Source organism: Wasmannia auropunctata, unplaced genomic scaffold, assembly GCF_000956235.1.
Source record: "Wasmannia auropunctata unplaced genomic scaffold, wasmannia.A_1.0 LD336099.1, whole genome shotgun sequence".
NCBI lineage: Eukaryota > Metazoa > Arthropoda > Insecta > Hymenoptera > Formicidae > Wasmannia > Wasmannia auropunctata.
The window spans coordinates 1249189-1276719 of NW_012026791.1; the positions used below are offsets into that span (position 1 = coordinate 1249189).

Here is a 27531-nt window from a genome sequence, read left to right on the forward strand (position 1 = left end):
CATCGTACGCTCTCAATATTGATTAAATCTGTCAAGCGGGAGCATCGTACATCATCGATAATGTAATAAATTTTGCTGATATAGTCAACAATCACAGGAATTTTTACGCGATTATTTATTTTCCGGGTAATATCGACTCTCCTCACACGGAGATATACGTCTCAAGCTGAAAGAACTCGCGAATATTTAATCGCGCGGGGCGCGCTTCTTCTTCTTATTGAAAACTCCGCTTGGATCCCGGTTTCGCCGATCGAGCGTTCCCAAATCCTCGAATCTACTTTAGCGTTTAGAGGACATCGTCCCACGCATACAGAGATTCGCTAATTTGCGATCAAGGAGTCTCAGAAGTAACGCGAGGAAATTTTGAAGACGCACTTGACGAGGCGGTTCGACGTTTTCGACGACCGTTAAAAAACTGATGTAACCGTTAAAAAATTCATCCGGTCGCCGGCAAAAAGTGATACTTCATTGATGTTCGGCGTATCTCCGGGACCGCTATGCGACGTGTGCACGTGCCGCTGGCCGAGAATCAACACGACGTTAAGTTAATGCTTAAGAGGAATCACCGTAGCCGCGGGCTCTGCCATGTGCCACATATATAGCCCGCGACGCCGCCGATGCTTTCCGAGGCAAAAGTCTGAATGAAGCGGCTTGACCGCGTCGTATAGTCGGTAAATACGGATACGCTCGCGGGGACGTTGTTCGTTAACGAATCTGATGATCATCTGATGTTTGTTCTTCATTCGCGTGTGGGAAATTCACTTCTTCGCGTGAGAACTGCAGAGTTAATTGTTTTTGAGGGGGCATCATCGATAGGGCAGTTTTACTCGTAATAATTACATCGTGCATTTTTATATTATTTTCACGCAAATTGCATTTGTTAGAAGGGCAATATAAATGAAAAGAGAAATGCAGAGAGGCGATTTAATTTTCGGACTAATATTCTTTAAATACTGTTCTATTTTTATATGGATTCTCTTACTACGTTTTGTGTTTTTATAGAAGTTCCTTTTTATGTGCTCCTCCTGAATAAAGAATCGATTTTACAGAACGTATTAGCACAGCGTTACTTTAATAGTTAATCGTGACAATTCATGTTAGTGTCTATATGATAAAAATAAATGATTGACTAAAGAACGTCTGACAAGTTTCGCGCTAACATGACATGTACTATTTTTTAAAAGGTAAAAAAAAATGTCTGCATTCGACTATTCAATTCATTTCGTGATCAAATCTCCGTGCCAGTTTCGTTTGCTTGTATTATTTACCTGCATTATATGCGGCCGTTCTCGACAACAAGACGACCGTAAAGAGGGAGAGACGTTGAGCGTAACGACGTTTAACATAATAACTGATGGGAGAAAACACGGTGAGAAAATCAAATGAGAGTCGCGTAGAAACTAGCGCGTACCCGCGGCCGTCCAATTTGTAATTGGCTTCGATATTTCGAGATTTATCGAAGAAACGAGCGAGCGCATCAGCGAAGGCGGTGAGCCGCGTCGGGCGCGCGCCGCGGGAGGGTGTACACACGCATATACACGCTATAATTTACGTGTTTCCTCTCCGCGCGGCAGCGTGACAGCGGGAATACGCCGATATAATAACGCCGAATGCAGCCGTCGTATACACACGGACGGCGGAAGATAAAGTAGGAGGAAATACGCGGCCGGCGCGCATCCACATTTACGCCTCCGTGTACCTGTTATACCCCTGTCGTGCGTGCTCTCCTCTCCGTGTGTATATACACTACACACTCTAACCGCTGACTACATAGCCGAGCCGTCGAACCGAAGATAGTAGGTCACTGCGCCGGACGCAATGCCCTCTTTCAACTATACTCTCTAGACGGTACTCTCTCTTCTTCTGTTTCCCGCTATCTTCACTTCTTCTTTCTCTCTCTCTCTCTCTTCATCGTTCGCCAGCTTATACCTCCTTCGTCCTCCTACCTCTCCTCCGTTTCTCACGCTTTTTTCTTCCTCAATCATCTCCCTCGTCTCTCTCCCTCTCTTTCGCTCTCTCTTGTTCTCTTTCTCGCTGTATCTCTATTTATCCCTCTTCCTACCTTCATTCCAAATAACACGGTAATGGGTACAAGTTTTGTATCAAATGATCGGCTACAGTCCGCGCGACTGATCTTTTGAAGTCGCGAATATTTTTGATCATTGTGTTTCTTTCAAAAAGTTTTTATTTCCTCTAATATACGAGATAGAGATAGAGATAGAGATAGAGAGCAAATCCAAAATAGATGAGTTAAATCATATTGCGAACGTCTAAAAACTAATACAAGCATATGGTTGTAGCGCTGCTTATTTATCGTTTCCTGCAAAGATGCGGTAAATAAAAATGAAATAAAATGAATAAAAAATCGTGTATTCTTAATACGCAATGTTTTTGCGTTCTGCAGAGATGTAATAAAAATAGATAAAATATATCTATGTGGTTTGAAAAAAGTGGAATAAAAATAATAGGAGGAAGTGATTGTTCCGCCTTTTAAGGAGCTAATATGCGTGATTTAGCATTGAATGTTTTCTTAGACGTTGTCAGACCGCCATTGACAAGTCGTAATGAATGAGAATGAAGCGTTCCCTGTATTTGTGATTCTTAACAACGTGCAATCTTGTGGACGACCACAGAGCGCTTCCCATTGCACTCGTTCCGGCAGCCGGCTTAGCGATCTTGTAATTTGAAATCGTTACCGGTCTTTCCCATGTCGTTTCAAGTCGACCATCGATGACGATTCTATATAATCGCGAGGTACCGCTTTGCATACGGACTATGTAATTTTAATTACGTTCTATTCGTCTGGGATTTTCCACGTTCTTTGAGAATGAACGAGCCTGAGAAGGTTCATGCTGTCAGTTTTTTCGAGAAGAAAGATTCTCCGCGGATACTGCCATTTGCATTTCTAAAAATACTGTGAAAAATAGAACAGCAGAGATAGAGTTTTAATTTCTGTCGCTTCCTATTTATGAAATACTTATATCTATTGTTTATCTAACGAGTTTTCGTCACGGATCTCTGGATTTTTAAATCTAGATCCAATTGTTATAAAAATATACATATTATCTTTTTTCGATTTCTACTTAAATATAAAATACTCTTTTATAACGCTATGTAGCAGCTAACGATTATTAATAACGGTTATTAAAAACAGGCCTGATGAATTTCTTAAAATCCTATCATTGACATATTAATATTATCATTTATACTGTACTATGTATTTTACTCCTTTATAACCTTATAATCTCCACAAACGATCGTACAGCTTCAAAGACTTTGATAACGAAATGCTTAAATCATAAAACAGTCTTTTTTATTCGAGAGCAGATTTTAATTGCACGCTAGTTTGCTTGCCTCAATTAATTTTTCTTTAATTTCTGCTTCCCCCTGAAGCAATTTGATTGCCTTTTTATGAACGCAGCAGCAACGCGGAGCCCTTGCACTAAAGCACTCCACCTCAAATTTATCGTTTGTATCCGGGAATTGAACAAATGTTAATATAAAATATTTTTTTGATAGCGAGCCTTTTAATAAAGGCACCAAAGGAATTGCAATAAACAGTGCAATTTTAATAGGATTATATTGAAAAAGTTGAAATTAAAAATAAATAATGCCGTGTTTGCATACGGACCGTGTATTATTCCCGTTAAAATTTGCGTTTCGAGAATTTTATAAGCATATACTACCTTTTATATGTACCGCGGGAAAGAATTCTTATTTTTTTTGTCGTCGACGCGTATAAAAATTGGAAGATTACAGAAATAAATATTTCATAATTATGTAATTACGGATACTCCTTTGGCCATAAGACCCACGAACACATCCAATCTATATACCATTTTACAGCGCCGCATTATCCCACGGAGTTTCGCCTAGGATTAAATTTAATCAGCATCTGTACGGAATGAAATTTTAATCACGCGAAGAGAGTCATCGACACGCGAACGAACGTTGCCGGGGGGAGGGACGGGGCGGGGAAGGGAGGGGGATTAACCCCGTGGATAAAAGTTAGCGCACAGGAGTTGCGTGATTGCTCGCCGCCGTCCGTCGTCGCCGCGCGACGCCGAATTCGCCGCGCCGCGCGGCCGTGACGTTTCGCGCACTTGATGCATCGCCGTTTCATAGTGCCGGGCGGCACAGCACGGCGGTGTTCCTCTTTAATTAAAATCCCGGCCGACGAGTTTTATCCCGCGAAAGTGCACGCCCGCACGCGGTTCTCAGCCTGGTTCGCACGCGCGCTTTTGTGCCGCCGCGCGCGCGTATCGCCGCGCGGCATTAATCGCCCGCGCTCTTAATTAGATCGCGCGATTCAACATCGTCTTCCCGCGCTCGCGATACCTCGAAAGAGTGCGTTGACGATTTAGGTTTCAGGATTACCTAAAGCGGCTAATCTGTAAGTTAAATCCGTGTAAACGCGCGCGTTGGAATTTATCTCACTCTAATATACCTTTCGTTTCTGCAATAAAATACCGTTGTCGTACCGTAAAAATGGATCAGATGAAGAATACGGTCGCGACATTATTATTATCTTCAATTCCCCGGGAATATCCTTGTTTTCCTGATTGCCTTAATTCTCTTTTCAATTTTTGACACGATTTTCTTCAACGAAAGTAAATTCTCGATTTAACACAATTGAGAGCGCGAGGAATGATCCGTATAAAAGTAATTCCGCAGTCTGGCGGACTTATAAATCGCCGACTGTTAAAACAGATAATATTAGCACCTTGAACTAGAGCGATCAATGTCTTTCATTTTACTTGGGTAAAGATAAGCGTGCCATATATATATATCACATTTTACCTTCTACTATTCTAAGCCACTGGCGCGATCGTTCCAGTTTTATATTATCGATACGCACCGCTGCTACATACTTACATATATAATTATTTATTAACGCTCAATTTTTTGGTACTGATTCGCAACTAAGTCAACGATTAACGGGAAATTCGCTTCGTAGAATTTATTATGCTCGGCGGTGCAATTAGATCTTGTTTTTCGCAAATGCGCGCGATCGACGGGTCGTTACGCGACGAACCGAACGGAAAACGCGGTTACGTCACATTTCGCGCCGGAGTCGACGACGCCGATGTTTTTCGCGAGTTGCCTCACGACACTTCAATAATGCCCGGCGCCGAGCGGTTCGCGTAATAGCCTTATCGAAACGTATGCGACATGTAGGTACCGACGTACATACGTCCACGTTGACTGACCCGGCCTACTTTTTCGCCACCATATACAGGCGAAGAGAGACATCGCTCGCTGTGTGTTTCGACTCTTTTAAGTTTCTCCGCGTGAAAATTCGTTATCTTACTTTTGATACCGGACCGCGTTAAGTGCACACTACGTGGACCCGCAGAAATGCCATGCTTTCTAAACGAGAGAAAGTCACCGAATTTGCAAGTATGCGCGTACCGCCCGCGGATCAATTTTTCATTGTAATATCTTCTGAGCAGGAATGACGATCGTTCCGATCTTCGCCATCACGCACTGATCGCACCTTTTGCTTTGGTATCTTTAAAATATTATACGTATCTGTACTTTATCGGCGGATTAAGAAAATATTAAAATCAAGATGTATATAATAAGTATAATTTTCGGATATGCAATAATATACATATATTAATAAAAAGTATGAAATCAATGGCCGATTTTAAAAGAAAAGCGTCTAACTTTTTCGTGTCGAAAGTTGATGTTAGCGGGCTCTTTCGTGCATGCAACGTGCAGGAGATAAAAATATACCGTCGGCGTAAAATATCGGACACTAGTGTCCGCCGTAGCACTCAACACCTATTAAACGGCACAGCCAATAGCGCTATTGTGCAAAATGCGCGCGATTAAAGCGGAACCTCTGAAATGCTCGTCGGCGCGGACGAACGCCGGGCCGTTACATCCGTGACAATTAAGACGCTACGTTCTGCACACGCGATTCGGTGAAAGTACGTTGTCCAATTGCGAATAATTTGTCGTCTGGCGGATGACAATGGAAAAGTGAAATCTGTCTTCTGTTTTTTGCTGCGACGACGGCATGTCCTTCGACCGTGGCGCGTCTCGTTTAAGAAAAAGGAAGATGAGTTTAAGCCAAGTTCTCGAGTTGTCATTGAAGCTACATAAAATCGTGATGTTCAGATTGTGATTCAGAAATAATTATATTTCGAAATATTTATATTTCTATCTCTCTTTTTTTAATTTTAACTTTTATAATGAAATAAAATTGAAAATTTCTTACTTATTAGTGTCGGTCCACGATAAGGATTTTAAGCCTTAAGCAGTAAGAAATAGACCAATCGTAGTCGAATATGAGAAGAATAATCGATTGTAATTGGTCGATATCTTACGGCGTAAGGCTTTAAGTCCTTATTGTGGATCGACACTTAAGATTTATTTAAAATTAAGGTGAATAACTTCAATAAGGGAAGCTCTTTATGTATCGCGCTAAATTGTCGCGATACCATTCATTGAAATATAGGTTGTTTTAAAGCGTGAACGCGCTTATATATACACGCAAGCCAACGTAAAGACATTTCGTCTCAAGATTAATGATTTATCATGAAAACTGGGTTTGGTATTAAGGTTAACGATTTCTCGTGAAAGTTATTTTTCGGTAAATGTAGAAGCATCGCGTTTCACGATTCGTGAAATTCGTAATTGTATTTCTAACCCATTTATGTACTCGAGAAGATTAATAGAGTGACAAAAGAAAGCGTAATAAAGTGAAAAGAGAATAAAAATTCGATAAAATACGAATATGTGTAATAATAACGGAGGTGGCAAGCGGACATGTTATTCGTGAAGAGATTCACGGACTAATTGGCTCGTCCCGACCTATGCTGCATGATTAAGACACGTTCGTGCTGGAAATTCGGCGGACCGGCAGAAGGAGAGGAAACCACGCGCTTACTTCGTACGATCGTAGCGGATCGTGATTTCGATTATACACACACCGACGACCGGTTCCGCGCCCGTACTTTTCTATCCAGAAAGTCCGTGAACCTGATCAGGCGCAGGTGCAAGTAGAACAAGAAAGCGGACAGGTATGCGTACGCCGTGCGACCTGCCCAGCTTACAAACCGCGTACCGCCGGTGATTGTGAATCGCCACTGTCATCCGGCTGTCACGACCGGTACCGTCCGACGATTAACGCACGACGCGATGCCTCCCGTTTCGCTTCCCTCCCTGGACTATCAGCGCTCTCCAAATTACGGTACGCGGATAACTGCCTCGGTTTTTCCGGGAAGTCATGACCGTATTATCGAGACGAGTATAAAAGATACGGCGAAGATTGAATTTCTCCATTTCGAGATTGGACGCCCCAAAACAATTTTATAGCGAGGTCTTAAAAGTATATTGCCTTAAAACAATTGTAAAAGCTCGGCAATTGTCCATTTCAGAAATGATTAAAAACTGTCAGGGCTTACGATTTCCAAGAAACGTATAGATACGTAGATGAGAAATTATTAATATGAATTAATTTACATCAATAATTTCCTAATTAATTATTATAATATGTTTAATGCATAATTATTATTATATAAATTAATAATCAATTAATTTATATTAGTAAATTAATAGATACAAATCAATGGTGCGCTATTTAGTAATTAATGACTGTATCAGTTATAAGATTTATGTGACCCAGTTTATGATCACGTATGCGTAAAACGCGAACGTTTGGTCTCCGTAATTACCTCATAATGGAAATTATCGCAATTGGCAATATGACGAGATCTAATTTTAATACAGTTATCCCTGAATGTACTGTAATTTCCCGTGCGATTCTACATTTTCTTGTTGTGCAGGCACAACAAAACACGATACCTCGTTAGCACGCGAATTACATCTGTCAATGAGACCCATTTACGAATTTACAATCATTGTCTTTATGTTAATTGTACGTTTACTTCGAACGTTACTCGCGTCCGTACGTGATTCGTGCCGCGGAATCAAATGTGAGCTGCGCCCGATGCTAACACGGAGATATTAAGTTAATGACGAAGCAATGTGTTTAGACTTGCGTGTCAAATTGGGGAAAGCATGGGAGGATATGATAGACGCGCTGCTACGGGTAAAATCGTATTAGAACGATCTCCCGACGGAAGTGAAGACATTTTGGTCTCGGTACGCAGATTCGCGTAATTACCGTCCTGCAATTCTGGCCAAATCAGAATACAAAATTGCCCGAGGGAGTCGGCGCGGCTCCGACCTTCTGAACGCGAGCCCGCATTCGATTCCTCTCGACGAGTGTTCCTTTGGCTAACAGTACACGGGTTTTCGGTCACGTTTTTTTTTTGTCAGCATATTCTCAAGCATTATTAACACACGGTATTTGCGCCGGCACAAAGGCGTCGGCAACGATTCATATTCCACGCGGAATAAACTAAATCAGCATGTCGGGGTCGCAGCGTGCTCTTGATAAAAAGATTATTTTGTAGAACATACAGTGGAAGAATTAACACCGCGCGACGAACGTGGTAAAATAAAATTAAGATATTATAAATTGTACAACTTGTCCTATTTTATGATCTAGCATAAACATATTACTTAGTAAGTCTCAAGCTAATTTATATACGTAAAGAAATACCTTAAAATAAACTTTTAATTTATAAATTAAAAATCTTATTAGAATTTATCTTTGCTGTAGAATTTATCTTTAGCATTATGATTATCCTGCAAGGAAATAATAAATAGTAAAAAGGAGAAAGCAAAAAGAAAAATGCGAAGGATCTATTTCATTTTGTGCGTCCTTTCGACTTGCGGTAGCGAGCTTCAAGGTAAAATTCGGAAGAGCTTTTCTAAAGGACGCGATTCCCTTCTCGAGATTCTATGGAATTTCGAGCGCTGTAAATCGCGCTCGATTGGCAATGCGTGAAAGACTGCAACACTGGCGACAGTCGCGGAATTTTTAATACACGTCCCGCTTCTGCATGACGAAGTAAGACTATGACGGCGCGAGAGGGACGTGTAAAAGAGAAATGTACTCGCGTCATTTATTGTAATTCCAGAAAGAAGTGTGTCCGGCAGAGAAGTATGCCGCTTCGCGGGGCGTTGTCGAAAGAAAGGAGTCGAGACGACGTTAAGAGAGAACGGCGAGTCGTTGCTTTTTGTCACGTTCACGCGTTGGTTGCGCGACTCGGTTAAAAACTTCAGCGGAATCTCCGTTATAAGAACCGCGGGACGGTTTCGACACGCGTACGTGCAGGGTCTCGAAAAGGGCACTCGCGTTCCATGTAAATCGTCGCCCGGTTGTTGCGGTACAGCCGAAGAGCCTTTAGAGTTGCGACACATTGCATTCACGTTACGCTATTCGTTACACTTAACGCGCAAATCGAAAAAGTTTCATTCAAGCAACTGTTCTTGCATCTTAATGTAAAGTTTGGCAAGAAGATATAAACGCTACTTCGATCGATGTTCACGTTTTGTGATCGATCGTATCGCTCTCGCACTTCAATACTTATATCCAGCCCGGTTTTGTCTACATTTACTTACATTATACTTACATCCATATACAATTTTTGAGAGATGTTTATTTCTGTTGTTAGGGTGTGCGAAGTGAAGCGCCGTTGGTAGATAGCAGCGCGTTGCCTCTGGAGCACAGATCTGTCTACGGTGCCCCGGCTCAGTATGGCCCGCCGATCGCCCACGAGGAAAATTGGCCGCTGGCGTCGCCCGACACCCCGCAGATCAAGCATCTGCAGGTGCAGTGCGAGAAGACGCACATGCGGGTGAACATCGAGTTCGATCGGCCGTTCTACGGTATGATCTTCAGCAAGGGCTTCTACTCGGATCCGCACTGCGTCCACTTGAAACCCGGCACCGGCCACCTGAGCGCGACCTTCGAGATCTTCCTCAACTCGTGCGGCATGAGCTCGTCGGCGAACCACAACGTGGCCGCCTACGGCGCCCCGACGCCGTCCGGCAGCTACGTGGAGAACACGATCATCGTGCAGTACGATCCGTACGTGCAGGAGGTGTGGGACCAGGCGAGGAAGCTGCGCTGCACTTGGTACGACTTCTACGAGAAGGCCGTCACCTTCAGGCCGTTCCAGGTCGACATGCTACACGCCGTCACCGCCAACTTCCTCGGCGACAACCTGCAGTGTTGGATGCAGATACAGGTCGGCAAGGGGCCGTGGGCCAGCGAGGTGTCCGGCATCGTCAAGATCGGTCAGACCATGACGATGGTACTCGCTATCAAGGACGACGAGAACAAGTTCGACATGCTTGTGAGAAACTGCGTCGCTCACGATGGTAAGAGGGCGCCGATTCAGTTGGTCGATCAGTATGGTTGCGTGGTCAGGCCGAAGATCATGTCCAGGTGAGTCCTAGATATTTTATATCGCTTATATATATTTTTTTTTCAAAACGAGAAAGATACGAAACACACATTTCTTCCGTTGCAGGTTCCAGAAGATTAAGAACTTCGGCCCGAGCGCGTCCGTCGTTAGCTTCGCCTACTTCCAGGCCTTCAAATTCCCCGACAGCATGAACGTCCACTTCCAGTGCGTGATTCAAGTCTGCCGGTACAATTGCCCCGAGCCCAAGTGTGGACATCCTGGTCTCGAGTACGGCGCACCTGCCGGCGGCATTTCTCACGAATATGGCGCACCGGTCTCGCAAGGTCTTTCTTCGGAGTACGGTGCCCCGCCTGTGCCCGAATACGGCGTACCGCCGGCTTATCCCGATCCGCGACATCCCAGCGGACCGGCCGGAGCGTACAGGTAAGAGAGCAAACGAGCGCATTAACGTGTTATTATTGAAGAAAGCTTTTCTATGAAGCGTTCATTAAAATCTTTACCGTCTCGCGCAAAAGGAAATTCGCCGGATTCCATTAAGATTTCCTTGCTGGGAAATTATAATACTTCTCTGAAGAGGATATTTTGTCTTACTTGAAGATATATAATTCAAGATATTCTCAGAATTTCTTGTATATAGCTAACTTTCACGCATCTTTCATTAAAATATTTTCTGAACATCTTCTGAATATCTGCGAGAGGGCAGAGAATAATATGTTCGGGAGTAGTATAAGGGAATCGTTATTTAAAGATGTATGTGATTCAAGATATTTTCAAAATTTCTTTATAACTTCATCTTTTATTGAGAAAACTGCATCTTTCAACCGCCCCATTTATCCTCTTGGCAAGCTTTGCATCAAGTATGGCTGCTAGAATGAAACTTTTTCAATTTGCGTATTAAGTATATGAACGGCGCGTAATGTAAATGCATCGTGTCGTAACTTTTGAAGACTCTCTTCGACCGCGTCTTTTTCATTGAGATTATTTTCTGAATAATTTCTCTGACGCTCGGAGAATATGTTCATTATAAGAGACAGTGTAGGAATATGAGAGAATTGTTGCAAAACATGAAATATAAATTAATTTTTGGCCGCAGCGAGCCGAATCCGGACGTGGTTCCGGCACCGCAGGCGCAGACCTCGTCCTCTTCGCCCAGCTCGACGCCGGGTGACGCTACGGCGAGCAGCTCACCCCAAAGTCCCCAGGATAATATCCACCTCCCTCCGCCTCCTCTGCCCGGCCATCCGGCGGCGTACCAGACTGTGAAGCGAAAAGGAACCGCCGGCACAGAGGAGCTCGAAGGAGGTAACCTAGCCATCCTCGGAGGTCGACCGAGGTCGGTTGAAGGTTTCCCGGCTGAGCTCAGAGGCGCTAGGAGGCGAAGGCACGACGAGCCGCATGACCTCGAAGATGACGATAGCGTAAGTGTTCCAATCTCTACTTTCTACCAATATATTATACATATAGTCTTCTTCTTAGTTAACCCGACACGAGTATCGTGATGACCCCTCAATGTATTTCTGTGCGCTATTTACAATTTACACAGATGTACGAGGCCTACAATTTTAACGTTGGTTTTAAATGGCCTAATTAGAAGCCATTTTCATGGCAAGATATATCGCGGCATTGCTGCGATAGTGTCATATCTCGAAAATTGACAATTTTGATTTTTTCATCATCAGATAAAAGTACACGTCAAAATCCATCTTTTCCAATAAATAACTCAAAATTGTCATTTTTCGAGATATGACACTATCGCAGCAATGCCGCGATATACTCTCGGTGGTTTGTCATTGCCTTCCGAGCGATCGAATAAAAATCCGATGTTTCTGGTCAGATTTAAATTGATTTGAATTTAAGTCTTCAGGATAAAAAGAAGACGCACAACTCTGCGCCACGATCGCTGTAAAATAGCATGAATAGAAAAAAAATTAGTATCATAATGCGATTGATATCAAAGGTATTTGTGACCGGCATATGAATGATAAAATTCATTACACACATATAAATTAATACAACTAATAATTTAGTCGAAATAACTAAAACGGCTTAAGTATTAAGTAGTAAATAAATGTAACAAAGAAGGAGCATAAATGCATGCGCATGTAAATGCGGAAAAATCGCCGTATGTATCAAGGATTCTTGAAAAGGGAGAGATTTAAAGCAAAAAAAAGTGATATCAACAAAGTTGCGCAAGCTGACAGAAACGAAAGTCAAACTTGCCAGTACAAACCGTCGCGTAAATCAATCTGAAACTAAAATTGAATCGTCGGTCATTATTAAATAAAACTGTAGTTAATCAAATCACAGCGAGTTCTAATAAGAGCGATTTTCATATGATACTCTTATACATATAATATGAATATACTCTCAGTGGGTTCCGAGTGCCTTCCACGAAAGGTAGCAATCGAATAAAAATCCCATTTCTTGGTCGAATTTAAACTCGAGTTTTCGGCACAGGAAGGAATCGCACAACTCTCTGCGCCACGATCGCTACAAATAGTAAATATATAGTAAATGATCCAAGTGACACGAAGGACTTTGAAAATAAGATGTGAGAGAGGTGCTTTTAAAGAATATACACGATTATTTTCCGAGGCAAGTGATATTTGCCGAGTCGTCATAGCGTAAGCTGCTCATCTTTCTTTCTCAATTCACCAGCGATGTAGCTCGTCGCGAATACATTATCAATGACGCGTTCTACGGTACCGTTCGGTATCCTACTACGACGCGAATTCTCCGATATTACAACGGTTACCCTCGATTTTCAGAATATCTATCACACGGTGACCCTGTTCTCCACCCACGTGTACAAACGAGCGGCGCAGGAGATGACGGACGTGAACACCTCGAGGGTCATCCAGGTGGTAGCGCCGGGCGACGTCAACTTCGCGCTGGGCACGACGAACTCCAGCAACGACACCACCGTGGTCATACAGAACTCGAGCGCGTCCACCGACCCGGAGACGATCTGCATGAGCCTGCCGGGTTTCGTGGGCGGCCTGGTGATGCTGCTGCTGGTCGTCGTGGTGGCATCCCTCGTCGCGGCCTTCCTCTTCGTCAGGGTGCGCGCCGTGGACCGCAAGAACGCCGCGATAGGCGGGAGCAGCTTCGTTCATCCGGTGTACGCGACCGAGAACTGCAGCGTGCCGAATCCGGAGTTCGTGAAAGTCGCCAACTGAAGAGGCGTGTACGGTGCGCAAAATCAAAAAAAAAAAATAATAATAATAAACTTCGCCGCAGGAGAGAAGGAAGAGATCCCCCCCCTTTCGGAGGATCGTCGACCTCGACGACGACGACGGGCAATGCTTCGGGACCGGCTATTTTCATATCCGAAACTCAAGACACGTCACCACACGTCGGAGATTCTCCTCGTCGAAAGTTGCAACCGCGTTTCTCTCCTCTCTCTCTCTCCTCTTCCGTCGAAGGTAGCCGGTAGCTTCGCGTCTAGTCGCGTTAATCCGCGCTCGTCGAATCGGGAGGGAACGACTCGAAATCGATATTGAGAGGGCGTGCAGTTCGATTGAACGAGGGGGAACTTCGAGTAGAGAGCGTGTAAGTATAGAAGAGGCCCCGGAAGCACGATTTGACGAGGAAGTAGCGGAACGGAGGGGAGAGGAAAGGTAAACGGGAAAAGAGAGGAGCCACCTGACGCGTGTTCTACCGATCGTTTCGCGGTTGGGATCAGGTTTTTCTATACCAATCATCGCGATCGTTGGAGCGCGCGCGCGCCACCATGAATACCGAATGATTTATCGCGAGTCGATCTCCGTTGACGCTTCGTGATCACCGCGGCGTCACCGCGTAGCAATCAACGTAATTTCCACGTCTCGACGATTACTCGACGGTCTTGCCCGATGGCAGCTCGGTATCAGGGAGCGAGAGATCGATCGCGCAATCGCCAGAAGTAGTCTCTAAGGAGGGCATTGTAAATAAGCCGCGCGGATAGTCAAGACGGCCCTTCAGGACCCGCTTTCAGGTCTCGCGTCTCTCCGATCACCGTGTGTGTGTTACGCGCTATTATTTATACCACGCATCGTATACTTCTAAAAAAAAAAAAAACGAAAGTGTTTCTTCTTATCGCCTTCGTTGTACCTCATCGCGCGCTCGTCGCGTGCCGCGGCGGTGCTGCTGCTGCGGCGGCTTCCGCGCGCGCGCGCGCGCGAGCCGGGCGACCCGCGTCGCGACGCTCGACGTCATACGCCGACGTCGGCGGCGGTGTTGCCTCGGTGGTACCGTTATTTCGCGTTCTTAAATCTCAAGCGGTTCACCGAGCGCTTCCCGGACAAACATGTTTGTCCCGAAATTGGGCTGCAGAGTCATCGAAACATAAACGCTCGTCCTCTGAAAGTTTAATTTAGGGCGAGGGATCGTCGCCCCCTTCCCTCTCCCCCGGGAAAACGAGGAACGCTCGCTGAGCCGCTTAAGATACAACGAGAAGACTCTATTTATTGTCTCTCCCTCTCTATCCTTCTTCTAACTACATCCTGATCGATCTAACTTAATTTATTGATCAAAATTGTACGACATTACCCTTTCTTTACTTTACTTCGCTTAGTACTTAAGATATCCATCGAGGAATATTCCCGGAATTTGGGAATATGTTTTACGTATGTGTTTTAAGCACACACACACACACACACACACACACATACAAACACACACACACACACAACATATAAATGCATACACGAACAGAGAAATACGTTCATACATACCGATACATACACAAATATGTGAAACGTATGAGATCACACATACAATGCGCGAAATGTGTTGTATACATTATTATACCAGCGCGAAAAATGTATCCACAAACAACAACATTCGTTACAATTAATTGTTTGAGAATTATTTTAATTACATGATCATTTTTATTTATATAAATCTGCGTATCTCCCTTTTTCTTGATCATCTGCACATCTTTTCCTTATGCGCGGATTAAAACGACGTGGATAAAAATAATTAATTAATTCTAGAGTACTTTATATTATTTTTCGTCGACCGCGAACTTCGGGCGAGCGCCCCGGGGAATTATGTCCCTTAGGCATCGTGACGAGAGCCGGCCGTGCCAGTTCCCTCGTGAGAAATAATTGCGAATGGGTGATAAAGCGACGGTGAGGCGCTTTGTAATTTCCGCGGACTTTGAAAAGAAGAGCCGCGCTAATTGAGTCGAGATGGATAAGAAAAAACATGAAAAAAAAGAAGAGAAAAAAAATATACACGGACCACAACCTGGACTCCCTCTCTCTCTCTCTCTCTCTCTCTCTCTCTCTCTCTCTTTCTCCGAGAGTAATGTAATAAGACTTAATGTTCGTGCAAGAATTTTAAGTGAATCGCCCTCGCTCGCGCCAGTGCGACATTGTTACGAAAAAAATACGTAATCTTCCTCGTTAAAGTCTACAGTTAATCGCGGATATTAACTCTCGTGCAGGTTTATAATTGACTTCTTATCATATTTCATTGTTATTTTTCTTAATTTTCTATTATTTTATTTCTCATGAAATCAAACGTACTTGCAGCTCTTTCGATCTAAATTATAAAAATTCATTCTAAAATCCAAAAATTATTATACTTCAGGATTAAAATGCTGTAATTTTAGTAGATAATTTTAGTAGATAAATATATAATTTTAGTAGAGCACGGCGTTTATTCACGATTGCGCTTATGTCGTCGGAAAATATCAAATAATTTTTCTAGCTAAACCTCATCATTCGAAAACGTAAAGTTAATCGTGTTACCCTCCCTCGCCCCCCCCCCCTCGATAATTTCTCTACTCGAATATGTAATATGCGTCGCTCGATAGCGCAATTCACGCTCATTAATTCTGTATATACCCATCAATCGCGCAAACCCATCAGTGTCGATATTTGATGAAAATCAGATTCGTACGCAATTAGAGAGAACTGCACGCAACCGTTGCAACGCAAGGGCTAACGTAAACTTACCCAATCCAACGATGTATTTACGTAACTCTTATCGATTACCCATCCACCCCGCACGTTAGGGTACACTTTGAATTATTTAAGTACCGTGTCGACAACACTATAACGGGCAATCGCGTCATACAGAGCTAGATAAGAATGTTACAAAAATTACTAGGTCGACCTTAAAATAATTATAATTAAAATGTAAATTTAATACGCGTTCTACATTCTACGAAAAGCGAGATATTTTTTGCACTTTTCAATCGATAATTTCGAAAGACGCGATTGAGCGGTAGTTGATGAAGCAAATTCATGATTTAAATCTAAAATCTGAATCTAAAAATGAATAAAACGCTCGAACAGATATTTAACTCTCATCCGTTATTCCGTAATATTTGCGAGCATGAATTCGGCTGGAGTCCACCAAGCCTGTAATTTTTATGTGACCGCCCGTTCAATCCGTATATAAAACTGCCAGCCCGTTCATTCGCTGTACATGCGGATGTATTCGGCGGAGCATTATTAATACAAACGCATAGCATTTTCCCCATATAATTTTAACTAAATTATTGTCAAGTTTGCTCATTGTATTTTTATTAATAATTAATTTACAGCAATTCAAAATGTCGAGAAATTCATTTAAAAAATAACTGTATGGGATTAAAAATCTAGAGTTTCTGGAATTTATTTAACGTCCAGGATTTTCCTGAGGACGTCAAGATTGCATGAAAATGACTCGAGTGCTTTCAGTGTATTCGAGTGTATTTATCGCGAATTTGCCAACTCAGATGCCATTCACGGCTGCTGATGGCCATCCACGAATTCTCCAAGCGTTCTCGCACGCACGTGTGCCATGATATATCCGTCGAAATTCAGACTCTTTCCTCGAATGCGCGGCACAGACGCCCTTAAAGTTGCCGGAGGGGGGAAACGCGGTATTTAAATTTCTCTACTATTGCAGAGAACGCTACTCCACGCATACCGCGTGTTAGAATAAGCACGCTTCGTTACCTAGCTCTCACGGTTATTGCAAAGGACAAGGAGGCCCTCCTCATATGACGCATACCGCCGCCGCCGCCGCCGTCGCTACTGCTGCTGCTGCTGCTGCACTCACGTGACGATATTAACATTGCGCCTCGCGATATTATATTAATCTAGAGTATATATATGCGCCGGCACATGTACGACCCCCGTGGGACGGAAGACCATCGAGATGGTTCCGGGGGCTCGTAAAAATTCTACGTGAACCTTTCCCGTTCTGTAACAACGCCATGCGCGCGGAGATCGTTTGAAGTATATGATTATTCTTACACGTACTGTACGGTAGCGCGATTTCGTATTCCGGAAATTTATGTCGTTCAAAATGTGGAAATTCGATTTCGTACGAAGGCTCATAAATATCAGGATAATCGGCGGTCGAGTGCACCGATCGCGTTATATATCGCAAACGAGTGTTATTTTTCATGCGTTAACGCGTTCTCGTGACTCGGGGAAAATACGTAAGCCGCACTATATACACGTCGTTAATTACATTTACTTTGCATAATTACTTTTACGGCAAGTAGATGCACGACGGAAGAATATTTGCATATTATCTAATTATTTAATTTAGCAGAAAAACGGACACATACATACTTTTCTCAACAGCTTCGTCATACCCTGGAAAATTAATTCGTAATTGAAAATTCGCTTTAATCTTTAATCTTCATTCGCTGTTACGCTTCCGCTCTAAGATATTTTAGTAATTTTTATCACACCGCAATTTTTTTTACAATAGGTGTACAGATGAAGTTTTTATTACGTTCTCTTCCTCGTAAGCAATCGCACGCACGCACATATAGCTTCCATATAAACTTTTATTTTACGCGCACGAAACTGTACACGAAAGCGCGTAGGATATGTTGATTTCAGCAATGCTATTTCTCTCGCCGTTTTCCCTTCCCTTTTTCGGTCGTATTCAAATGAATATTGCAGTTTCGTAGGAGCGCGCTCGCATATAAAAGTGCGGGGACTTGTTTGGAGTGGCCAATAAATTATATCTGGCGTCATAAAAAAGTTTCAGGCACACCAACGCGAACGCTAGCACCCTATTCTCTTATTCTTCCCGGCAATCAGGGTGATTGATAAAAAGGACTTTCCACTTGCGCTAATCAGTACTTTATATGCACATATAAAATATACACGTATGTTCTATTTCCTGTATAGCTTCAATAATACAAATAAAACGAAAGACGCTTACGTAAGTGCGTCAATATTATTCTTGCTTGTTCGAAGAAGCAGGTTTCTAAACTGTCATGCCATTAGCTTTTTTTTTTTAATCTAATTTAAAACAGCCTGTATACTTTATTGGCGTTGCAAATGGCACTGTAAACATTAAAGGTGGCTGCGGGTTATCGCGAAAATTGAAACAAACGCGGTTATCTCACTTCGTGTAACGAATGTCAGTTGTCGCCTGTCCGCGGAGGCTTGCTTTATCGATAAAAAGTGTCACGAGGAGCCGACGATTTACGACCAAGATTGGTATCGGCGAAACAAATGGTATAACGGCAGACTGATTCGCCAGAAAGATTCGCCATGAAGCCCGTAATCACCCACGCGTTGCGGTGAAATTCTAGCTGACCTCATATAAAATTCAAAACTAACGTGAGAGACGATCTATTGTAACGAGACTTGCTGAACGTCAACACCTTCAATAGAAGTTGGGAAAAATACGATGACATTAGGGATTCCTTTGCACAATAACGAAGTAATTATTACTTTAATAATTTTCTTTTAACATAGCACATATATTATTTAAAAAGTATATATAATATAATATGTAAAAGTCATAAAGTCATTTTGACTTTTTAAAGGCGAAATACAAGATAATTAAATTACTATCGCTCTATCACATATCCACTTGCGCATGTGATGTATGGTGGATAAAACATTTCCCAATTATGCAATGACTGCAATCAATTCTCGTATTTAAAGTATACTTAAACATGAAATAATTGTTATTGTGCAAATATCAAAATTGTTCACAAGCGATGCAATCTGTTATCTAACAGAATGTTTAAACTGATCGCTTATATGATATTAAAACACGTAATTTAATAACTTGTACGTTTAAATAAAACATCAGAAGGGAGCACTTGTGAAAAATACTTGTGAATAACATGAAAAGTATCAAATATTAAACAAATAAAACTTAATTGCCGATAATGCTGGTCTTGGATTTTTGAGACTAAATAATATGATAAATAATAACTTTCAAATTAATTTTTACTCATTGCCTTATTCCAGATTTAATCATACTCAATATAATTTTATTCACTGCAAAAAGATATCGTTGCAAGTATTAAAATTTACAAATAATAAAATAACGATAGATATGGTAGAATGAGAAATGACGGCGTCAGATATTCATTGAACATGACAGGTATTCATAAAAACCGATTCAAATGGAGAATTAAACGATCAGGTTTATTCACAAATGTTTTTCATAATGTATGCTGTCGTAAATCGACGAATATTTCACAGTCAGAGGACATAATCCGAATAAATATGACAAACAAAATGTTAATTAAATAAAGAAATAAATAAAAACAGGAACATCTATATCTATTTATAATGTGCAACTGTTAAAAATTTTCCAGGTTGAGACCTTAACGAAGTATCTTACAAAATTATTGTCGGCAAAAAATTATTCAGCCCAGGTTGAATCAGTTTTATTTGCACTAACTGGCTTACCACACACCCAAACGTCCAAGAAATTTCAGACGTTATTCGTGTTAATAAACGAAGAAATAGAGAACATGATGTGCTGCGACCAAGTGCTTAAAAGTACTATTCAAACAAAAAACGAAATACCGCGAAGTTTTAAAAGTACACAATTGTTCTTAATTTTGTACCTGAAGAGATTAATTTTCGTTATAAATTAGCATTTACTCACATAAAAATGATTTGCGATGGACCATAAACACAAACGTAAATGTCTGCTTATCGCAAATTGTTTCAGATTTAAATAATTAAGCAAGTACCAATTTTATACGCTGAGTAAATCTTGCAAATGCAATATCACGTTGGGATAGAATTATTTCGCTACCTCATAAATTATATATAAGCGCTGCGATTTACGCAAGCAGCTATCTCTTTAGTTATTTTTATTGCCGCACCCGCTAATTCACGAGAGATAGCATTTTTCGCACGATGCTTTTCGCATTGCATAAAGTATCTTGTAATATTGCAGAACCGCCGGCGCATATTCAGACAAAGACTCTCCTAAATCTCGTGAGTAATTTTATTCGCGAATGGGGAGAAAGACCATGGGAAACACGATCCCACGAATCCCATTTAAAAATCTGCAAATTCTGCGACAGCAATATCAACGACGAGACTCGGCGATACGCGGTATAAAATACGAGTTATTAACATAAATACCTTAACGAAATAAACGCAAAAAGATTTAATAGCTTTGCGTATCCTCCTCAAAAAAGCAGGAGCGATTTTCACTTCCGTATACAATTTAATTATTTCAGAAAAAATATTGTTGCGCTGAAGCCGAATATCTTGATCGACCGTCAAAGGAATGGCTTTCATTGCACGCGCCATATGTAATTCCTTCGACTGAACTATATATTTTATCAACAAATTTACTCGCGATTTTGATTTACTTGCCATCTTCTCGCAGGTTACGTCCAAATTGGACTCTGCCGTTTCCACTGACGCCGGATGCGAAGTTAATTTTTCCAGTAGGAGTACTCCGCAAAACAGGGACCCTGCAGGAATCCACAACAACGATACAGAGCTACGATTAATTGCCGACAATCGGGATGACACAAGCACGATATTCGAGAATCGCAAGAATCACATTGGCAGCTGGATGAAGACAAACCCGAGCACTTCGAAAGCGTACGGCAAGCGTCAACGCAACGTTCCAGACGCTTCAAGAGAAGCCGACTCGAAAAGAATCGGGCGGTCGATCGGATCGGGCATCGAAACTAATCGCCGTGACGGAACCGTCGACGAAGATCTATCGGAAGCGAACGGAAGTAGTCGTTCACTTGGGCGCGGAAAAACCGAAACGTCGGCAGGTGGAGCACGTAGGGACGGCGGTACAAGAAATACCGACACGGTGGCAGAAAGAATACGCGGGAAACGTGACAATAATCCGCATCAGCGCGAACTCGGCGAGGTCGAAGATAAGAACCGGCAAGATCGCCGCCGCTCGGCTCAACGTGATGTGCAAGAAGAAACGAACAGATCGCAGATCGTGGCTAAAAAAAGAGGAGGAAGCAGAGATACGGAGAACGCGATGACAGAGGAGGAGGAGGAGGAGGAGGAGGAGGAGGAGGAGGAGGAGGAGGAGGAGAAGGAGGAGGAGGAGGAGGAGGAGGAGGAAGAGAAAAGCGGCGGCGACGGGCGTAGAAATCCCGGGAAGAATCCTTATCAACAACGCCGCGGGGAAGAACGCGAGACGCGATTGTCCGATAGCGGCGCGGAGAAGATCGACCGATTGGATCGAGTCGTGGAGAAGAGCGGCACGATGGAGATATCGAGGAAGCCGGCCAAAGGGCTCGCGCGGGATGAGCATGGTCGACGCGATCGACACGAAAACGAGGAAAACCCAGTTGCTCGTGGAGATTGGAAGAAAGAAGAGAAGGATAAGGATGAGGGAGCAGATACGCCGCTTCTAAGTAAGAATAAAGGGCCAGGAAGTAAGAGAACGTTGGATTCGGCTGGTGACGCGAAAAAGGGACGGTCTACCCTTAATGAAGAGGGAGGGCTTCCTGCGAGCAACAGAAAGCGCAAAGATGCGTCGTCAACCGACGGAGGAAGCGAGGAGGCGAGAAAATGGGCAGCTAGTAAGTGTGTGTACACTCGTGTAAAATACAACACTGATAACGAAAAAAAAGGGTGTATTATCTCACGGAGAGATAAGAACAAGGTTTTAGATTCGATACATTTGGTATACGCAAACGCTCCGCTTAGAGTTAATTGAGATCGCTTCCACAGAGCACTCGTCTCTCGTGCTATTGCGAATCGTGTTATCATTACGTGCATTGCGCGGAGCAATGCAACGCGATCGTGTCTCGTTACTTCGATTATAGGAAAATTCCTGTTTCGCATAGACCCTTCAAATCCGATCGAGTACCAATTATCGAACGTGCACTTTGTGGAGCTCGGCTGGACCCGATTGCCGGTTACCAAAATCATGAGGAAGATCGTGCGATATGAAGCCAGACCGGCGAAGCCCGATTGGTAGGTGATATCCAGACGCGAAAATAAAAATGACGAGTATAAAACGTACGAATGGCGTGCCTCAAACGCAGTTATAAAGCCTGTAATTTGCTCACTGCGGGATCACCGAAGTTTATGCTTATCGACGTTACAGGATGGCACAGAAGAGCGTAGAGACATTATCTTAATAAACAATTAAATCTATTAAAGACAGATTATTTTACTTTAGCGATTATCGTTGAGGTAAATTAATAGATCGCGTGCTCAATTAAAGCAGTTTAGAAGTAAGCGGACTAAGTAGCAAGCTAAACAGCGGGCTGAATAAATTATGTTATAGCCAACTTTGCACATGATTAGTTACTAACGAGTAAACAATTAGGCCGACGGACGAGGTTAATGGGACGGCATCACAAACAAAGCATGCATTTTAATTTACTGTATAACAAGAGCTATATGCGATATTGTGTAATTAATCGGTAAACGATGTAGTAGTAATTTGTTTGAACGTTAGGTTCAAAAAATACCGGCGCAGAGGCACGGAATATTACGACGACGGATTAACGCCGTTTTCGAGATTCCATCCCGATGGTTCTGGCGAGTTGTTTTATCCCAACGGCGTATTGGCCGTCAGGGTCTACAGACCGGAAAATCGGAAATGTAATTGACTTAGTTTACATAACGCGATTTATATAGAGTATATTCAGTTCTTTTTTTTACTTATCGAATATTTTCACAAATTTCATGCAATCTTACTGTCATTCGATTCGCGACGATCGCGCTCGTAAATACCGATCGGTCTGAAAGAGACCGGCTTTTGGACGGGCTTAAAAAAATCGCTGCTATCAATTTCAAGACGATATGTATACTGTGTTCACGCCAGGAGGCAAAGACGCATTGGCGATCGAGAGGGAGTCGCAGATCTTGGCGATATTCGACACCATGGGACACGGCGTTGTTTTCGACGTGGACGGCGCTGCGAGGTACGTCCCGGAAAAAGAATTTACAAAGAATGTTTAATTACTGTCGAGGTAGCTCTCTCGCTCGCCAATTCAGAACTCCAATTACTTCTGCAGGCTGTCCTACAACCAGATCGGAGGAATTTTTACGGACAATCCAGCCGGTCTGCCTTTCGTTTGGGCCTGGAACGCGAATCCGAGGGAGTCGATGCTCGAGACCGTGTACACGGTGTGTGCACTGTGCGTGCGTGTGTGTATGTGTGTGTGCGTGTGCGCGCGCGAACGATGTTTATCAGAGTTTTTTCCCCACACTTCCTTTAATATAGATTTTCGATCAATCATGAATGAGCGAATGGAGCCAAAACCTTTCATCTACTTTAACTTCTCCAACGGATTACGGATTACGAATTGGAAATATGTAAAAACAACTCTTAAAGCTGTAAAGCTTATATAAATAGAATAACTTTATTTTAAATAAAATAAACTTTATTATAAATAGGATAAATTTACTTTGACGGTTAAACAAATTGTTTATAAAGAGAATAAGCGCAGAAAGAGCGCAGACAATGGAGATGTATTTATGCAAATTTTAGTATTTTAAATGATACCTGTTATTGTTTACCGATAAATTGCATGAAGTAATGTAAATTCGTGATTTTTCAAACCGTAGGAAAATTCAACCGATTGGCCGCAAATGGAATTTTTCCTTCCGACTGGTAGATCGATGGAAAGGTGAGATTTCAAAGAGACTTAAAGAGTGTACGTATATAGAGCAACGATGTTCACACGCATCACGTTCCGATTACGTTTGATTGGCTTCGCAGTTCCGGAAATGTTAAGACACCGGTATCACCTCAGTCCAGCCTGAGAAATAAGGAAAAGAAGGTCGCCGAGGTGCAGAAACCTGTTGTCGTGGAACGACAAGAAGAGGTCGGGAGCAAGTATGTCAAGCAAAAAAGTAGAGCGAATTCTATCCAAACAAAGCATTCTAATTACGCACACATCCTACCGTCTTGGAAATAAATTACAGCAATCGTATATTTCGTTAAGCATATCTCTCTCTCTCTCTCATTCAGGAATAATGTCCTACTTAAAATAATGTTTTATATATGAATTATATATTATTTTGTGTGTTGAAAATTAACGCTTCAGAGAACCAAATATAAAAATTATAAATTATATACGTCGTTTTAAGGATAATTGTAATTAATACATAATTAATGTCTTTAGATCGAATGTTGATCAAGATTTTCCTAAGGAAGACATCTATCACATAAAAATAATTTGTATGAAACTAAATAAATTCCTTGGCTTGCGAATCATCGATCGAAGGAACATCAGTTTACGATTTTCCGCTAGAAAGAAGAGCGTCAGGTTCGCGATTATCTTAATTGACATATAGTTTCAAGAAGTTTTATCATCTTGTGCACGTATAAGTTGATTTTGATCTCTCGTTAATTATCTTCATTTTATTTGTTCGCAGGATAGAATTAGGTACAATTCTGAATTTTAATAAAGAAGTAGCATCTTACACGGTGGAATCGCATGAATGGATAAGCGATATGCTGAGGTAAGAAAATAATGTAGTTTCCAAACTGAATCGTGAGACGCAACAATTATTTTACCTCCAGATGCAGATTCCAAGAGAATTTATCCAAGAGATTGGAATCCGAAAACAGTCTGTACGATTTAGCTAAGGAATATCGAAAAGTGAAGAGATACGCGAAGGAACGTAAAGCTATGATCGCCAAGTACAAACCTTTTTCCCGCGATCAGCCGCGCCTCTAATTAATTAATTAATGCAAAACTTAAAAAAAATATCTAAAAATTTGTTTTGAATATCTTAAACTTCGCAATTAACGCATCTCCACGCTGTTTTACTTTATCTCAAATACGACGGCGGGCGACGAGGGAGTCTTCAGCGCGGTTCTCTCCTGCAGAGGGGTGCAATATCTCGGCCGCGATCAAAGGGAACAAAATTTCATGTAATTACCGGCGAATACGCGTTTCCGTGGAAGACAAGCACGAAGCAGACTGGTACAGCGGATGAATTTATCACCGAGGTCTACGATTCTTTTTAGAATTCGCTCCTCACCCAACGCCGCCGCAGTCTCTTCGGTTCCTCATTTGCTGCTCGATGCGCTTTTTCTCCCCTTTCACTCTTTCTCTCTCTCTCTCTCTCTCTCTCTCTCTCTCTCTCTCTCTCTCTCTCTCTCTATCTGTCTTTCTCTCAAAGCTTTCACCAATTAAGGTGACGCTCGCGCGGGAAATGACTTCCTGGCGGCCAATGTGTAAAGGACCCGACGGATTACGCGGCCCGAGGGTGCTCACTCGGTCGTTCTGAAATTCAGTACGAGTCCTTTGATCCTGTTTCTCCCCTCCCTCCCCCTTTGATTGCAGGTGTCTGCGGCCGGAGGGGCATTTAAAAATATTCGCCGCAATTCGAAATAATGTTGGGAATGGACGCTATACGTGCTATCGTTACGAAGAAATATCCTTTTACTCTTATCGTTGGTTTTTAAATCGAAGAGCCACATACGCTACATTTTTTTTTCATTGCAAGAGCGCATGTTTTCAGCATAATTTTGGAAATTATAAAGTTTACTGTATAGAATTTTATACAAAAAAGTAATACTTTTATATCTATGGAAAAATTCTCAATAAATTTCAAATAAAATCATTTTAAATTAACGCTTTCTCGTAAAATCCGAAAATGCAACACAGCCTCGAATGAGGGTGAATGCATAATTTGGAAGAAACTTTTATATAGCACATGTTATACACGTGTTTTATGCCCCTGAGACTTGATTGTCGATCTTTGTGTATCGATAAAGATTTACAGTTTGCGTACATAAAATGCGTCCGCCGGAGACGACTTGGACGAAGTGAAATAAAGCAGCTAATAGGGAGAACTCGTATCGTAAAATCATGCTCGTCCGTATTCTTATACCCAAGTCAATAACGCCTCGATAAAACCGCCCATAAAATTTTATTTCGATGGCGGTGTAGCTCTCGATATTTTTCGTTATTAGTGCTATGGTGATAGAAGTGTCTCTGCGGTATTATCATATATTTGGCTTTCTTCCCTCAGAGGAATCACCGGAAAGTAAATCTTTTATTATTTTGTAAAACCTGCGTAGATTACGGATATTTGAAAATTTACGATATTTAATTCATAATAATAAAATTTTCACCACAATTCCGACGAAAATATTATTAAAGTTATCGCAGAATTCAATTTCGCACATCTGTTTAAAAAAATATTAATTATTATTTAAAATAATCATTAATAATTAAAGATCATAAAATAATGGATTACTTTTCAAAATACGTATGTATATATTGTACGTAATATGTACGTTCCAAAATATATTAAAATGTTTAATTTTATTCAATCTATTACTATATCGAGAGGCGAAATTATTCATTTTATAAGTCAATTCATGTGGTAACGATTTTTACTTTGGATTGCAAAGCTTTCAAGGAATTTGCATTTTCGATTAATACCTATACGCCCATAGTTCGTAATCGCGGCTCGTACCGCGATGAGGATAATAAACCTAAAATTTAATCGTCGGGTGATCTTCACCGTACGTGCATTTTGGATAACTGTTACAGTTCAGTGGATACGTTGCTAGTTCACACGATCCGTTCACGAGCTACTTTCGCGAAACGAGCTTGCAGCAGGTGAGCTTGAGTTTCCTGGGAGAGAACTCTCTAGGCTCTCGTCACGATCGATTCGAATTCCCACGGTATAAGTGCGTACATCCGCCTTATAGTCTACGCTAAAGTGACACGTTTGCGACACGTTTACAAGCTCTCGATTTACAATTGTGGCAATTCCTTGCCGATTCATGTGACGATTTTGCGTACGCTGTTAAGTAAATCTCGGCTGATCCTAAATTACGGCTATCGTTAATGATTGGAAGACGGGAGTAACATTACAAATTTTATGTTTGACGTACGTTCAGGTATAAGATGTTACAAGAGTTATGTAAGATAATCGGTGGCGTAATGCGAACCTGAACGCGTCAACGTGTGTTTCGGAAGAAACGAGCCTTCACCCCTCCGTATCGCTAAGCGACAGCTAGCGCGGGGATGGAAACGCGTCGGAACGTTTCTAATATCCTGTCTGTC

At 42.1% G+C, this 27531-nt stretch overlaps 3 protein-coding genes across 6 annotated transcripts in view; all 3 read left to right on the plus strand.

The window, feature by feature from the left end:
* LOC105462434 overlaps positions 1-14336 on the plus strand; it is a 45898-nt gene extending 31562 nt beyond the window's left edge. For all 4 annotated transcript variants that reach the window (XM_011709023.1, XM_011709022.1, XM_011709024.1 and 1 more), the window contains 4 exons: positions 9537-10312; positions 10398-10715; positions 11386-11710; positions 13061-14336. In XM_011709023.1, coding sequence (XP_011707325.1) covers positions 9537-10312; positions 10398-10715; positions 11386-11710; positions 13061-13471 — 1830 coding nt within the window. In that variant the 3' untranslated portion in view covers positions 13472-14336. The remainder of the gene's footprint in view (positions 1-9536; positions 10313-10397; positions 10716-11385; positions 11711-13060) is intronic.
* Positions 14337-18569: 4233 nt separating this feature from the next.
* On the plus strand, positions 18570-23103 carry LOC105462473. The gene is made up of 8 exons (XM_011709096.1): positions 18570-18962; positions 19855-20041; positions 20448-20608; positions 20737-20811; positions 20889-21470; positions 21639-22062; positions 22330-22459; positions 22950-23103. Exons 1-8 carry the CDS (start codon positions 18930-18932, stop codon positions 23101-23103), a joined length of 1746 nt encoding a protein of 581 aa, XP_011707398.1. The 5' UTR covers positions 18570-18929.
* A 193-nt stretch (positions 23104-23296) lies between these two features.
* On the plus strand, positions 23297-25237 carry LOC105462436. Its single transcript, XM_011709027.1, has 7 exons — positions 23297-23418; positions 23512-23623; positions 24065-24126; positions 24219-24335; positions 24625-24768; positions 24878-24964; positions 25026-25237. Exons 1-7 carry the CDS (start codon positions 23297-23299, stop codon positions 25180-25182), a joined length of 801 nt encoding a protein of 266 aa, XP_011707329.1. The 3' UTR covers positions 25183-25237.
* The last annotated feature ends 2294 nt before the right edge of the window (positions 25238-27531 follow it).

What these genes read in the sequence shown, in the direction of transcription:
- LOC105462473 (XM_011709096.1), top strand. Translation starts at nt 18,930, where the DNA reads ATGACATTAGGGATTCCTTTGCACAATAACGAA. An exon ending in ACGAGACTCGGCGATACGCG is followed by an intron (nt 20,609 to 20,736) that starts GTATAAAATACG and finishes TAATTATTTCAG; the next exon opens with AAAAAATATTGTTGCGCTGA. An exon ending in TTTCATTGCACGCGCCATAT is followed by an intron (nt 20,812 to 20,888) that starts GTAATTCCTTCG and finishes ATCTTCTCGCAG; the next exon opens with GTTACGTCCAAATTGGACTC.
- LOC105462436 (XM_011709027.1), top strand. Translation starts at nt 23,297, where the DNA reads ATGTATACTGTGTTCACGCCAGGAGGCAAAGACGCATTGGCGATCGAG. An exon ending in GACGTGGACGGCGCTGCGAG is followed by an intron (nt 23,419 to 23,511) that starts GTACGTCCCGGA and finishes TTACTTCTGCAG; the next exon opens with GCTGTCCTACAACCAGATCG. An exon ending in GCTAGAAAGAAGAGCGTCAG is followed by an intron (nt 24,769 to 24,877) that starts GTTCGCGATTAT and finishes ATTTGTTCGCAG; the next exon opens with GATAGAATTAGGTACAATTC.